This window comes from Chiloscyllium punctatum, chromosome 4, assembly GCF_047496795.1.
Source record: "Chiloscyllium punctatum isolate Juve2018m chromosome 4, sChiPun1.3, whole genome shotgun sequence".
Taxonomy (NCBI): Eukaryota; Metazoa; Chordata; class Chondrichthyes; order Orectolobiformes; family Hemiscylliidae; genus Chiloscyllium; species Chiloscyllium punctatum.
The window spans coordinates 50,117,883-50,132,257 of NC_092742.1; the positions used below are offsets into that span (position 1 = coordinate 50,117,883).

The window sequence follows — 14,375 nt, forward strand, 5'->3', positions numbered from 1 at the left end:
CTAAGACATGCAAATAAACTCTAAGACTTTAGTCTCAATGGTAATGCATATTACATATTGCATATGATGTGTAAAATCATCATGTGTAAAATCATTTTCCCTTAATGCTTTTACATCACCCTTAGTTGTCATCAGCTGCATAACCTGTGCACGTAAGACGTAGGCTGTTTGCCTTAACAGTTTTGAAGTGTAAATACACAAATGTATCTATACTAGGGTTAATGAAGTCACAAGAATTGCAGAGAGAATCATACTTTTGTAGTTATTTACATAACTACATAGTCTGGATTTTTAACTTTCACCTTTTTAACAATCAAATAGATACTTGTGGAAAAATAAATCAAAATACAGGTATAACTAATGTAATCCATTACAACACACTGGTGGGAGGCATCATACATTCACCTATATTCGTCTTTTCCTTCCGAGATGTTGACTAACCTGTTGTGTAGGTCCTACATTTAAGGTTCCGGCCTGACTGTTTTTGCAGGTTGGTAATATGAAGACACACAACAGTCGAATTGCCCAATAGATCAGCTAGTGCTCACAAAGCTACGCCCTCCCGAGATGAGCAACAACCTCAGGGTGAGACAGCCGCTGAACTTGTGTGCACTTTGATGCAACAAGTATCATTATGCAAAGTTGGAAATATGTAGCATTTCAGGCCGTACCCGAGAAACGTTAAACACACTCTGCACAGATTTGCATTTTGACCTTGCACTTGTGACTCAATATGCACCCTCTTCAAAATCAGCAAAGCAAAACCCTGCGACAGCTGGAAATCAGAAACAGTAAATGGTGGAAACACTCGGAAAGTGTGTCAGCAACTGGAGTCAGCAAGCTGAAGGGATAACTGACACTGTCTCTCTGACATTGCTTGCAGCTCAATGCTCAGGGAACAAGCAGCTTCAATGCCGCGATTCGCCGACAGGGGGAGGTGGGGACACCGCCACTGATCCTGACGGGCGAAACAGAACTTGAAGTGTACGGCAAGAGGGAGGATCACCTACAGTCTGAGCCTGATTACCGGCGATGTTAGCATCAGTCTGAGCCTGGTTACCCGGGCTCTGAGCTACAGTCGGAGCCTGGTTACTGGGGCTCTGAGCTCCAGTCGGAGCCTGATTACTGGGGCTCAGAGCTACAGTTGGAGCCTGATTACCTGGGTTCTGAGCTACAGTCTGACCCTGGTTACTGGGGCTCTGAGCTACAGTCTGACCCTGGTTACTGGAGCTCTGAGCTACAACGTGACCCTGGTTACTGGAGCTCTAAGCTACAGTCTGACCCTGGTTACTGGAGCTCTGAGCTACAGTCGGAGCCTTGTTACCTGGAATCTGAGCTACAGTCTGATCCTGGTTACTGGGGTTCTGAGCTACAACGTGACCCTGGTTACTGGAGCTCTGAGCTACAGTCTGACCCTGGTTACTGGGGCTCTGAGCTACAGTCTGACCCTGGTTACTGGACCTCTGAGCTACATGACCCTGGTTACTGGGGCTCTGAACTACAGTCTGAGCCTGATTACCTGGGCTCAGAGCTACAGTCTGACCCTGGTTAGTGGGGCTCTGAGCTACAGTCTGACCCTGGTTACTAGGGCTCTGAGCTACAATCTGAGCCAGATTACCTGGGTTCAGAGCTACAGTCTGACCCTGGTTACTGGGGCAGTTAGCGTCAGTCTGACCCTGGTTACTGGGGCTCTGGGCTACAGTCTGACCCTGGTTTCTGGGGCTATGAGCTACAGTCTGAGCCTAGTTACTGGAGCTCTGAGCTACAGTCTGACCCTGGTTACTGGGGCTCTGGGCTACAGTCTGACCCTGGTTACTGAGGCAGTCAGTGTCAGTCTGAGCCTGGTTACCGGGGCTGTCAGGAGCAGTAGCCGCCAGGTCACAGGTACCAAGCAGCTGGATCGCAGCTTTCGGGTTCCACTCTGCTGGTCTCTGGGGTTTGTAACTATTTCCACCCCCGCCGTTGAATGCCTTTTCGAGCTGAATGATCCACCGACTCCGCCCGTTCTCGGACGGCAGTTCCTGGGCTGGACTCTGATGAAATCGCGGACTGTGGTTGGCTTGGACCTCTCTCTTGAGGTGTGTATTAACATTCTTGCTGGAGTTAAAAGAGCAGTTTGGAAAAGTGTTATAACTGGACGTGACATCGGTAAAGTCTCTCACTGATTTATATTAGGCAAACCCCCAGGTAAATATTTCCGAAGCGTGATTTCGTTTTATGTTTAAAACAACCATTTCCGCTTCAAGTGGGTGAGAATTTGCAGATCTGTTTTATTGAGAGATTACTGGCTGAATCGTGTGCGAAATGGTGCTCGTTATAAATGTAACTTTAACATAAATAGGAATAAACTGAAAGCCTACAGCGTTTTTAAAGAAGAGAGATTTGTCTTTGGGGAATTGTTGGTCGAGGCTGTTGTTCGTCTGTCATCATTTCCATTCCTGTCGGTTATGAATATGTTTTTCTTTATTCTTTTTGTAAAATAATCCGACGACAGCCCATTGTGCAATTGCATTGATAATCATTGTCACTTCCGGGTGTGAAGTAATTTTAATATTGTGTACGTTTTGTCTGATAAATACATGTTTCATTTTGATTTGCACCGCTCTTAATAACAAACCCAATCTCAAGGTCTGAGTTTTAAGTTAGAGTCAATGAATTAAATATGTCGCCATTACAGCAGTGTTACTAGTAAATATACGATATTAAACTGTATGTAAACATAGTGCTGGAAACTAAAATAAACTGCATTATCAACTGAAAGGTTTTTCATGGTTTAAAACGAGGCGGATTTGAAGTGTGGAAATAGTGTTATTCAAATTATAAATCGAGAGACTAATGAAAAATCCAGCGATGAAAAACTTTGCAAACTTACCCAGTTACTATATACCTTTTTTTGTTACATTTGAAGTTACATTTACAGTTGAGGGCTGTTTGGTTCTTGTTAAGGAATCAGAAAATGGTGAACGTTGTTTTATGTATCTGACATGTACATGCAGATAAATGTGGAACCAGATCATCAATAATGGCACAAGTTGGAAGTCAGTTGACTTTTGTCAGAGGGGAGATTGTGGCGTTGAGATTTAACAATCTGGGATTTCTGTGAATCTTAGCTAAACTGAAAATGAGGAATTTGAGAATTATCTGAGAGAGTTTGACCCAATTTACCCGCCGAGGGGTCCATAAAGAACTTTTTGTTCTTGTTTCTCATTACTGTATTCAGTCAGCTCTACATTCCAAAAATAAGAATTTTTATTAATACAATAGAAAACCATGTTAATCAATGTTTGTGACCAGATTTAGCTGCTACAGAACCAACTTCAACCAGAAAGCATAATTTCTAAAGTTACATGACAAATGATTCTTACTGTCTTATATCTGGATAGAATACAACAATTAACAATAATAAGACGATTCATTCTTTCCTGTGTAATTAAACACTTATGCATTATTCCCAAGTCAATGCATTAAATTTCAATGCATTGACAGTTGGAAACTTTCTTAAATATGCTTAATTTCTAAATTGGAAATAGTGTTTATGCTTAAAGCTAAAATATTATTTGGAAATACTTACTTCCAAAGTAAAAATTTCATTCTTTTAATGTAAAACAATCCTAACTTGAGGAAGGATGCAACAAAATATGTTTCAGGGAGAAAAGAAGTCAATGAAAACGAAAAGTTGGGTTTACTAAAGAGAACATGAAATAACATTTGCTTTAAAGAAAAATTCTAAGCTGAACGTTTTAGACATGTCTAACTGAAGCTTCTGTACATTTGATACTTTACCATTGTACAGTGGCTCAGTGGTTAGCAGTGCTGCCTCAAAGTACCAGGGACCTGGGTTTGATTCCAGCCTTGAGTGACTGTCCATGTGATGTTTGAACATTCTTCTCGTATCTGCGTGGGTTTCCTTCAGATACTCCAGTTTCCTCTGACAGTCCAAATATGTGCAGGTTAGATGGATCGGCCATGCTAAATTGCCTTGTAGCATCCAGGGATATACAGGTTAGTTGAGTTAACCATGGTTTTAAAAAAAAACATGCAGGGTTACAGGGATAGTATGGGTCTGGGTGGATGCTGTTTGAAGATTGGTGCAGACCTGATGGGCCAAATGGCCTCTTTCTGCACTGCAGGAATTCAATGATTTGCAGAACATTTAGTAAATGAAGTTAAAAACCAGAGATATGTTTCTTTTTATGGGAGTGATAGTTATGTTAGTTTGTATAATTTTCTGATTTCTGCAGTTTGGAAATTTGTTTCTTTAATCTTGTCAGTTAAGTTATTTGTTTTATTTGTGAATTTGTCCTGTGATATGCATTAGGTATTTTTAGGCATCACTGCTTTTTAAAAAAAATTAGATTGGCTCAAACCTGGAATGAAGTGAAACATGCTAGTTGATGTTTCAGTACTTTACACTTTGAGTAATAATCTACAGACTGGGAGGTGGCATTTAATCATTTTATGTTAGAATTAGAGTTTAACAAATTTTGGGATTAGCCAGATGTGCTGTGGTACCTTCCAACCATTTATTTTTTTCACAGGCTATGGTCATTATTTAATTGTGTGGAAATATCACTTCATTTTCACTTTTTTCGGAAACTTTCTATTAATGTTCACATTCATGCGGCTAAGCACAGCCTTGCCTCATAATGTTTACAGTACGTTTTAGTTATGAATAGATCATTGTCCTCTTGTCCTATAACCGATTGCACACAGATAATATGAATCCTCATTAATTACAATGTACATACCAATTGAAAATACCAATCCTCATAAATTATAGTGCAGCTGCCAATTGCAAATCTGTTCATTCACTGCTTTAGAATTTGGTAATCAATGTATTCTTTATTGAATTCATGAATCGTCTGGTTGTTCAGGTGGCAATGGATGGTGTGCCACTTGAAACCTTCCGTCTGTAACATAGTTTGAATCAGATTAACACACATGTCTGTGACAAATTTTAGTAAAGCAAAATTGCATGTTTGCCAGCTTGAAAAGATTCTGCTGTCAACTCTATTTCACTAAGAGCTGGTTACTGTAAAGATTAATTCACCAGTCAAAATTGTTCCTGTCATGCATCAAGGTTCCCAGAACTCAAGGCAATATGAGGCCAATGTTGAGGTGGTTGTTTTGGTCAACCCAAGATACTAAGGAGGCATAGATAAGCTACTATTCAAGTAGCCAGTTTAAAAATTTGTACATGAATTTTGGGGTTTCCTGTCATGTCTAATAGACTAGACAAAATGTAGTTTTAATTTTCACCCATATGCAAATGGTTTTTTGATAGTTACATCTATTTCTTCCAAAATCAAAAATAATTAAGTTGTTTTTCAAATAACATATCAGTTTAACCCAGTGGTAGTACACTTTCTTCTAATCTAATGATCATGAATTTGGGCCTTGTTTCATATGCAGTGCAAAAGGAGTGCTGCATTTTCAGAGGCTGTCTTTCAGATGAGAAGTTCAATTAAGATCTTGTTTTACTATATCACTGGATGTAAGAGATTTCATAATATTATTATTAAAGTATACAGTCATCCAGTATCTGAATTAACATTCCTTCTTCAGCCAATGCCACCAAAAGTAAATTATCTATTAATTTATTCAGCTGCTTTCCTATCATCAATGTAAGGAAGAAGAAAGTGGAAACTAACTCCTTCGTTCTAACATAGCAGGTCAGAATGCATTTTGACCTGAAATACTTTGTGTTAAATAATTTACTTTTACACTAGTAGTGGATTTATTACAAGTAATCTCTGTACCCGAAGACCAAGTTTGTATTCTTATTTTGTTGTGCAGTGCTCGCTACTGAAAATGTGTTCAGCCACTGAAAATGATTTTTGGTTTTACCACATTTTGATTCATCATTGGTAATGTAAACAGTGAAGGAGGCAAAGTCCTGTGAGCAAAATACAAAGTCTTCATACAAATCCAATTTCTTTCAACCTTTACGTTTCTTAGAGCATTGATGTTTGAAATTGGTATTTTGTTACCCTTTCCTCCTCGTCCTCGAAAGATGAGGAGAGATGCCTTCTTGAACGGCTGTAAGACGTGTCAAATAAGCCAGAATTTATGTTGGTCTGGGTATAATAGCTTTTTGTATGTTTGCATAATACCATGCCTAATCTTTAAAAATATGCAAAGAATGCTTAACGTTTTTTCATTTTTTCATAGATTTCATTTCTTTTTTCAGGCTGCAGGAGATAATGGGCACAAATGTTGAAGGTCATCTGAAAGCAACGCTAGTCTTGCTGGGAAAACAGCTTCATCTATAAAACCATAAACTGCAAAAAGATAGCAAGTATATGTTTACACTTTCACAAGCATAGTGTGCAAATTAATAGATCTTTGTATGCAAACTGCAACACAGTACAGTAAACAAAAACTGGCTGGTGTGTTTCTTTTTCAAAGCCATTTCATCAGTAATGTTTTAAACTAAGACACACATACAAGCTAGAAACAGAAGTCATTAACGGAAGGAAATTTTCATTATTAATACCCAACAAGTCCCATTGGAGCTACAGGTATTCTGAATTTCTTTTGTATGAGAACTACTTACTAGTACAGTCATTAACTATGTGCTGTCAACATGATAACTGTTGTTATAGATGGTCAAGGAAGATCAGCAGCTGGATATTTGCAACAGGATGAAGAAAGTGACAATACAAACAACTTTCTCCAGAACATGGCAGAATGCTTCATGGAACTAAATGGCAATATGGAAATCTCTGTTCCTTTTGATGATTGTGGATTAGGTGTCAGTAATTCTTCTCTGAGCCAAAACTGTAAAGAGGAACAGGATCTTTGCAAAGTTCTTGAAAACCAAAGAGACACCACAACTGTACTGAACACTGAAAAGGCTATCCGTTCAGAAGCGTTAGATCCCAATGATTCAACTAATGACAGCATAACAGACTGTATGGAGGATCCTGTTAGCAACATGAAACATATCTTAAATGGAGCTGATTTAATGGGGATGAGAAAGGATACATTGCTTAATGCCTCAACAAGTAAAACATTGTGCTCATCTAAAGGTGAAGAAAACAGTGAATTATGGAGTGACTTTGCAGGTTACTGTAAAACATCTGTTGTACAGCAGCAGTTTTTTGGTACTTTTCATGAATTGTCTTTGAGGGAAAAAGATGATTCTGCTGAGAAGAGTTTTCAGCATTCCAAATTTCCTAATGGTTACTTCACAAATCATCATTTTCCAACCCATCACCACAATCCTACAAATTACAAATGTGATAATGAATTGCAAACCTCTGTCTCCACTATTAATGCTTGTGCTCCAATGTGCAGGATGTTAAAATTAAACTCTTCTGTGAATACTGAGGAAGATTTACTTGGATGCAGCAATCCAGAACAACCTGCAGTTTTTGTTGATAACAATTTTGCAGATTCTGCAGTAAATAGGACATTTGGAAGTGATGGACAATTAGTCAATGACACAATTCAGACTATTAGTGATAAGGAAACTGAATTTTCAGGCCTTGGCTCAGCTGGAGCATTGTACCCTGTGAATCCTCCATTTTCAGAAAACCAGGCAATCCTGTCTGCAAGTTCAGCTCTGAAGGTTAGTAGCCCAAGCTCTTTAGTAAGTAAATGCTTTGTTTAATGGTAGAGAAATTAAGTGGAGAAATGTCTCAATTTTAACTGTTCATTTAATTTACTGACTCCTATTGTCTGACTCAAAATCTTTCAACCAGTGCTGATCTCACTCGCACTTGCTGTTTTTAGTAAAGTTCAAAAAAACATCTTTGAAAACGAATGAGTCAGTAAGGTTTTTCACACAATTTTAAAAGTGGTTTTGCAAGAGATGCTGATGGTGACATTCCTGCCTGAGATTTGCTGAACAAAACAATATAATGGAGTGAGTTGCAAGGCTGTAATCTCTAGTTTATCTGGAAAAAGCAAGTTCATTTACAAATTTTAAATGATGATTTTCACAGTTGAGATCTTGTTTTGCTGATGAATTGGTTGTAATGTTGCCAAAAGATATGCAGTACTATGGGAGAATAAGTAGATTATTTCGTTATCTATATGGCTTTTTTGAGATAACAACTGAGTTTAGCACTTTGAGCCCAGCAGCTAACCATGACATAACTTGCACATTGAAAGAAGTATTGAAATGAGTAGTAGAGAATTGCATCAGAAATGATGAATAGCTCAACAGGTCAGGCTGCATCTTTTGAGGATGCAAATTGACAATTAGTACTGAATCCTATTGCAAAAACCTGAAAATAGCTAAAGGGAAAGTAAGAAAACATGGCAAAGTAACAGAGTGGATTTGCATGAATGGGAGTATGGTAAAAGTTGAAATCTGGAGTATACCAAAAATGTAAATCACCAGTGTAATGTTGAGAAGTTGGAGAGGATTCCCGTGTGGAGGCCAACCATGATCTCTCCTCTTCTTTCTCCCATGTGGGGTTCCTACTATTTCTAATTTATATAAACCAGGACAAGGTATGAACTCAAAAGTTTTGAACAAGCTGTTTAAGGAGGTTGAAGGATAGAGGATTGACCAAGAAAGCTTTGTCATCTTTTGAACTATTACAACGCTGTGGTTAAGGCTTTTTGCAACAGACTGGCAATATTTGAGATTTATTTGGGATTAAAAGCAGTTTGGGGTCAAGTTTAGCACCAACGTTGCAACCAGTCTGATTTAACCTGTGACATTGTCAAGGACAGGGATATATAAGAGTCCAAGTCAGGTGACTTCTCCTGACAAAGGAACATCGCTCCAAACGTTTGCACTTTCTAATAAACCTGTTGGGTTATAACCTGGTGTCACGTAACTTCTGACCATATGTCAAATACGCTCAAGTCTGCTTCATGGATTTGACGAAACCAAGCTGTACCATCTGGTTCATCTAAAGAGATTGGTTTATTCTCAATCACACACCAGCTTTGGAAATTGCAGCACCTGACACAATTTTTCTGCAACTCAACCTCTTTCCCAAGTATGAAAGCGATAGAAGGGTCAATATTTTCCTAATTGTACCGAATGCCCCAAACTTGAATTAGTCATCACATTGTAACTTTTCTCAGTGAAGATTTATTTGGGCCCACAATGCTCCATGAGATTTGCCATGGCATAAGCCATGTGACAAGAGAATGGAGTTGTGGTATCCTCTGATTATACTTAGACATTGTTAGCCAACTTTACTGTTTTAGATGTAGTGTAGAATCTTCTCTAGTTATTAATTGAAACAAAAGCAAAGTATTGTTGATACTGTAGATTTTTAAAAATTCATTCACTGAGTGTGGATGTCACTGGCTAGGCCAGCATTTGTTGTCCATTACTACATACTCTGAGGGAAGTTAAGAATCAACCATGTTGCTGCGGGTCTGCAGTCATATATAGGCTAGGCTGGGAAAATTGGTTACCATCTCTGAAGGACATTAATGAGCCAGATGGGTTTTTCCTGACAGTCAACACTGGTTTTGTGGTTGTCATTAGATTCTTAATTCCAGATACGTTTTTGTTTAAATTCCATTATCTGCCATTTCAAACCTGGATCCCCAGAACATGACCTGGGTCTCTGGATTAATGGTCCAGTGTTTAATACCACTCGGCCATCAGAACTAAAAACCAGAAAATGCTAGAAAAACTCAGCAGGTATGGCAGAATCTGCAGAGAGCGAGAGAAAGAGAGACGCAGAGTTAATATTTTGTTTCCAATATGATGACACTGGCAGTTCTTAAAAAGAGTTAAACTGCACTCAACTTTAACTCTGTCCACAGATATTGCCAGGTCTGAGTTTCTTCAGTATTTATTTTTTATTGTAGCTATAAATTTGTTCAAATCTCACTTATTCCAGCGATGGAATTAAGATGTCACTGAAAATTAAGTTACATAAATAATGTTGACCTTCTGCACTGGGCAAACTATCATTCTTCCAGAGACATTTCCTGATAATTATACAGAAGGAAATGCTTCTGATGTGGTTTAACAGCAGTGCCTATACAAATAAAAAAAACTGCTAAAAGTCTTCTAATCTTTTATAAATTGTTGGGTCAGAGTAACTTCTCCCTTGTAAATCTGTCGGCAGTCATGTTGAGGAAGCGTGTTCATTGCTAAAGTTCAGTTGGAATTGGCTACTGATGGTGGAAGATATTTTTGGTTGCATTGCCAAGTTCTTGGGTTAAAGACTGGAAGGTAGTAAAGATAAGATGTAATTTGGCCTGAAAGCTGAAAGCATTATACCACTACAAAAGTATATACCAGTTTGTAAGAGAATATGGAAAAGTTAGCAATGAAAAAAAAACTACATGAGATAATTGTTTAAAAACACTGTACCTCTCAATGTTTCCATTAAACGCACGGGACTGTCTGTGTGTGTGTGTGTGTGTGTGTGTGTGTCTCATCAGTGTGCACACATGAGAGCAGAGCCGCAATTTAGGCAGTTCAGTGGTTAGCACTGCTGCCTCTCAGCACCAGGTTCCAGGGTTCGAACAGAGCCTCCCGTGACTGTCTGTGTTCAGTTTGCACGTTCTTCCCATATTTGCATGGGATTCCTTCAGGTGCTCCGGTTTCCTCCCCCAGTCCAAAGATGCACAGTTTATGTGGATTGGCCATTCGAAATTGCCCATAGTGTCCAGGGATATGCAGGCTAGGTATGTTAGCTATGAGGAATGTAGGTTTATAGCGATAGGGTAGAGGGGTGAGTCTGAATGGGATGCTGTTTCAGGAAGGTCGATGTGGACTTGATGGGCTAAATGGCTCGCTTTCACACTAGGGGTTCTATGCATTCTCCTAATTGTTTTTAGAAGCAATTTGCAGCCAGTAGCTGTGTCCAACTGATCAGTGATTTATATAAGGTGAAAGCCTTCATTTCGTTTAAGTGTTACATTTCTGGACTTTAGGACAAGATGTTTTGGGCCACACCTGTAGGCAGATCTCGTATTCCCTGTAATTGGGAATATGCTCATACCTGCCTCATGTCTAGGTCATTGATTTGAATATTCAAGGAACATAATACTGAATTCTTGTCATACCAACTATTGCATTCTCCTCTTCACAACACCTAGGCTGAATATACACTTATTACTAAGACTGAACTCCAGCTGTGACCAAAGAGAATTAATTTTCTGCACTTAAAGTAGTACCAATTATTTACCAGTCCCAGAAATAATCTCTATGACATAAACAATCTACTTGCATTGTAGAACAGATTGCTACTTAGAGTATTGGATTGGTTAACACCAGTTGACAAAGTAATTTTCTTTCAAAAGCTCTTGTTGAGAAAGGAAAAACCTGCCTGGGTGACACATATTCTGTGCATTTCATTGTGAGATGCTGATTCCTCTTGCTGTCTCTCTTTCTGTTTTTTTTTTTTGAAAATGTATTCCGGGATGTTGGCTTCACTGACTGGGCTAATAGTTTTTTTCACATCCCTAATTATCCCCGAGGAAATGGAGATGAGTTGCCTTCTTTAACTTCTGCAGGTCCGTTTCCTGTATCCATACTTCCTGTGTTGCTGAGTGAGAGTTTCAGGATTTTGACAGAATGGGATCTAGTTCCAAGCTGAGACAGTGAGTAGCTTGGAGTGCAATGTGCCTTGTAGGTTACAGAAGATTAGCATTATCCATTAAGGCAAAGATGGTCCTTGGACAGTTTGCGATGCAGAGGGTGATGCCAACAGCATGAATTCAGTTGCACACCAGTTGAGGTTACTATGAGGGGCTCTCCTTCTCAGCCTCTCCCCTCACCTAAGGCATGGTCACCCGCAGGTTAAACCACTACTGGCTGGGTCTGTCGAATGAGAATGCATCCATTCTAAGACTTATTTTCACTAGTGGAGAGGTCAGTCACTAGGGGGAACAGATTTAAGGCAATTAATGGACAGTTTAGAGGTATCATGAGAAAAGTTGCTTTCACCCAGGGATGGTTCAGTGTCTGAAATTCACTGCCCAGTTTGATGTTTGAGATAGAAATTCTCACCTCATTTGCACCTGAACTGCTAAAACCTGCAAGGTTGGGTGCGACAAAGTTTGATTAGAATGGATGGCTAGTTTACTCAACCAGCGCAGACATGATAGTCTGAATAGCTTCTTTGTGCTGTAATTTTTCTCAGACTCTTGGAACCGTTGAACCAATGCTGAGACGTTGAATGGCAGTTTCAAACTTGTGCTAGTTACACCTTGTGTTTCATATTCAGTTCAAAATACTAGTCTCACTGGGATTCGTTGCTCTCTCACAACCAGGCAGGTGGAAGGTTGAACAGCATCTGCATGTTAATATTAAATTGCCCTTCCCCCTCCCTCTCCAAGTCTGGGCTGTTTGTTATTGCATGTGTTTGTTTCGTTGTGAGTTGCTGTTGGCTCTCTCTCTCCAGTCTCTTGCTTGAGCATGTAGGTTGCAGAAGACAAATTTACCATCAGAAACCAAATGCTATTCCTCCCATGACAGCGCAAGTAAAGAGAGAATAAATATTTAAATTTGGGAAGAATGTAAGTTTCTACTCACAATTTTCTCAGAATTTCCCGTGAAGTACAGATCTGTAAATGTTTCATTGCAGGGGTATGATTGCTGTCAGCGGTAACCTTTTCATTTTCAAAGAGGCATATCAAATTGCTATGCAAATTGAATGAAACTGATAGCAAGAATCGGTGTAAAATAATTGCAGCCAGCAGGACTGAAAATCCTATTATAATATTTACAACTTATTTACCAATAAGGCACCTTCCTGACAATTTTGGAAAGAGAGAACACTATATGTATTTCAAATTGAAAAGAATATGTTCTCTCTCCCCACTCACGATCATGGCAGAAGCAGCGCTTTGATGGTTAATGCTAATAATTAATATCAGTTTACCTTATTAAAGGTAAAATTGCCATAGTAACAACAGATTAGAATGTCTCCATTTCCTTTATCCCCTTAATACCCTTCCACTTATTGTCTGCTCCCTTGCTTGGTTTGCCATTCCCAAATATATAACTTCTCTCTTGTCATGATTAAATTCAATTTGCCATTTCCTGCCCACTCAATCCAACTATTAATGATATTTTGGGTTCAGCAGCCATCCTGTTCACTATCAACTACACAGCATGCTATACAGTTTCCATATCCCAGTTGGGGAGTCTGAGTCTGTGTACCCAGCTGAAAACAAAATAGTTAGGGCAATTGTTGTTCCTGAATTTCTGAGTTAGACTCCTCAGGTTACTCTGTATGTATGGAGGCAACCTTTCTTTGAGATTATTTAGAAATATATAACAAGGAAACAGATCTTCAGTCCAACTCATCCATGCTGACCAGTATCCTGAATAAATCTAGTCCCGTTTGCCAGCATTTGACCCATCTCCCTCTAAATCCTTCCAATTCACATACCCATCCAGATGCCTTTTAAATGTTGCAGTTGTACCAGTCTCCACCATTTCCTCTGGCAGCTCATTCCATACACTTTTGCCCCTTTTAAATCTTTCCCTTCTCACCTGAAACCTATGCCTTGTCGTTTTGGACTGTCCCACCTCAAGGAAAAGTCCTTTGTCTTTTTATCCTATCCATGTCCTTCATGATTTTATAAACCTCTGTACAGTCACCCCTCAGCCTCCAAAGCATCAGGGAAAATAGCCCCAGCCTATTCAGCCTCTCCCTATAGCTCAAATTCTCCAACTTGGTGACATCCTTGTAAACCTTTTCTGAATGCTTTCAAGTTGTACAAGTTCTTCTTATAGCAGGGAAACCAGAATTACATGCAGTATTCCAAAAGTGGACTACCCAATGTCCTGTACAGCCACAACATGACCTCCCAACTCCTATACCCAGTGCACTGACCAATAAAGAAAAGCATACCAAACACTGCCTTCACTATCCTATCTACCTGCGACTCCACTTTCAAGGAGATATTAACTTGCACTCTAAGGTGTCTTTGTTCAGCAACACTCCCCAGGACCTTACCACTAAATGTATAAGTCCTGCCCTCTTTTGTCTTTCCAAACTGCAGCACCTCAGTTATCTAAATTAAGCTCCATTTACCACCTCTCAGCTCATTGACCCGTCTGATCAAGATCACATTATACTCTGAGGTAACCTTCTTTGCTGTCCACTACACCTCTAATGTTGCTGTCATCTGCAAACTTACTAGCCATACCTCCTATGTTCACATCCAAATCAATTATACAAATGATGACCAGTAGTGAACCCAGCACTGATCCTTGTGGCACACCTGTGGTCACAGGCCTCCAGACTGAAAAGCAACACTCCATCACCACCCTCTGTCTTCTACCTTTAAGCCAGTTTTGTGTCCAAATGGCTAGTTCTCTTTCTATTCCATGTGATTAACCTTGTTAATCAGTCTACCATGACGAACCTTGTCAAACGCCTTACTGAAGTCCATATAGATCTGCCTTCATCAATTCCACTTATTGCTAC

At 39.4% G+C, this 14,375-nt stretch overlaps 1 protein-coding gene across 2 annotated transcripts in view; it reads left to right on the plus strand.

Annotated features, from left to right (window-relative positions):
- Positions 1-1,883: 1,883 nt before the first annotated feature.
- Positions 1,884-14,375, plus strand: part of LOC140476286 (uncharacterized) — a 49,981-nt gene continuing 37,489 nt past the window's right edge. The window contains exons 1-2 of one of the 2 annotated variants that reach the window (XM_072568656.1): positions 1,884-2,187; positions 6,191-7,573. In XM_072568656.1, the coding sequence (XP_072424757.1) occupies positions 6,587-7,573 (987 nt within the window). In that variant the 5' untranslated portion in view covers positions 1,884-2,187; positions 6,191-6,586. The remainder of the gene's footprint in view (positions 2,188-6,190; positions 7,574-14,375) is intronic. The other variant, XM_072568658.1, reaches the window with a different exon arrangement.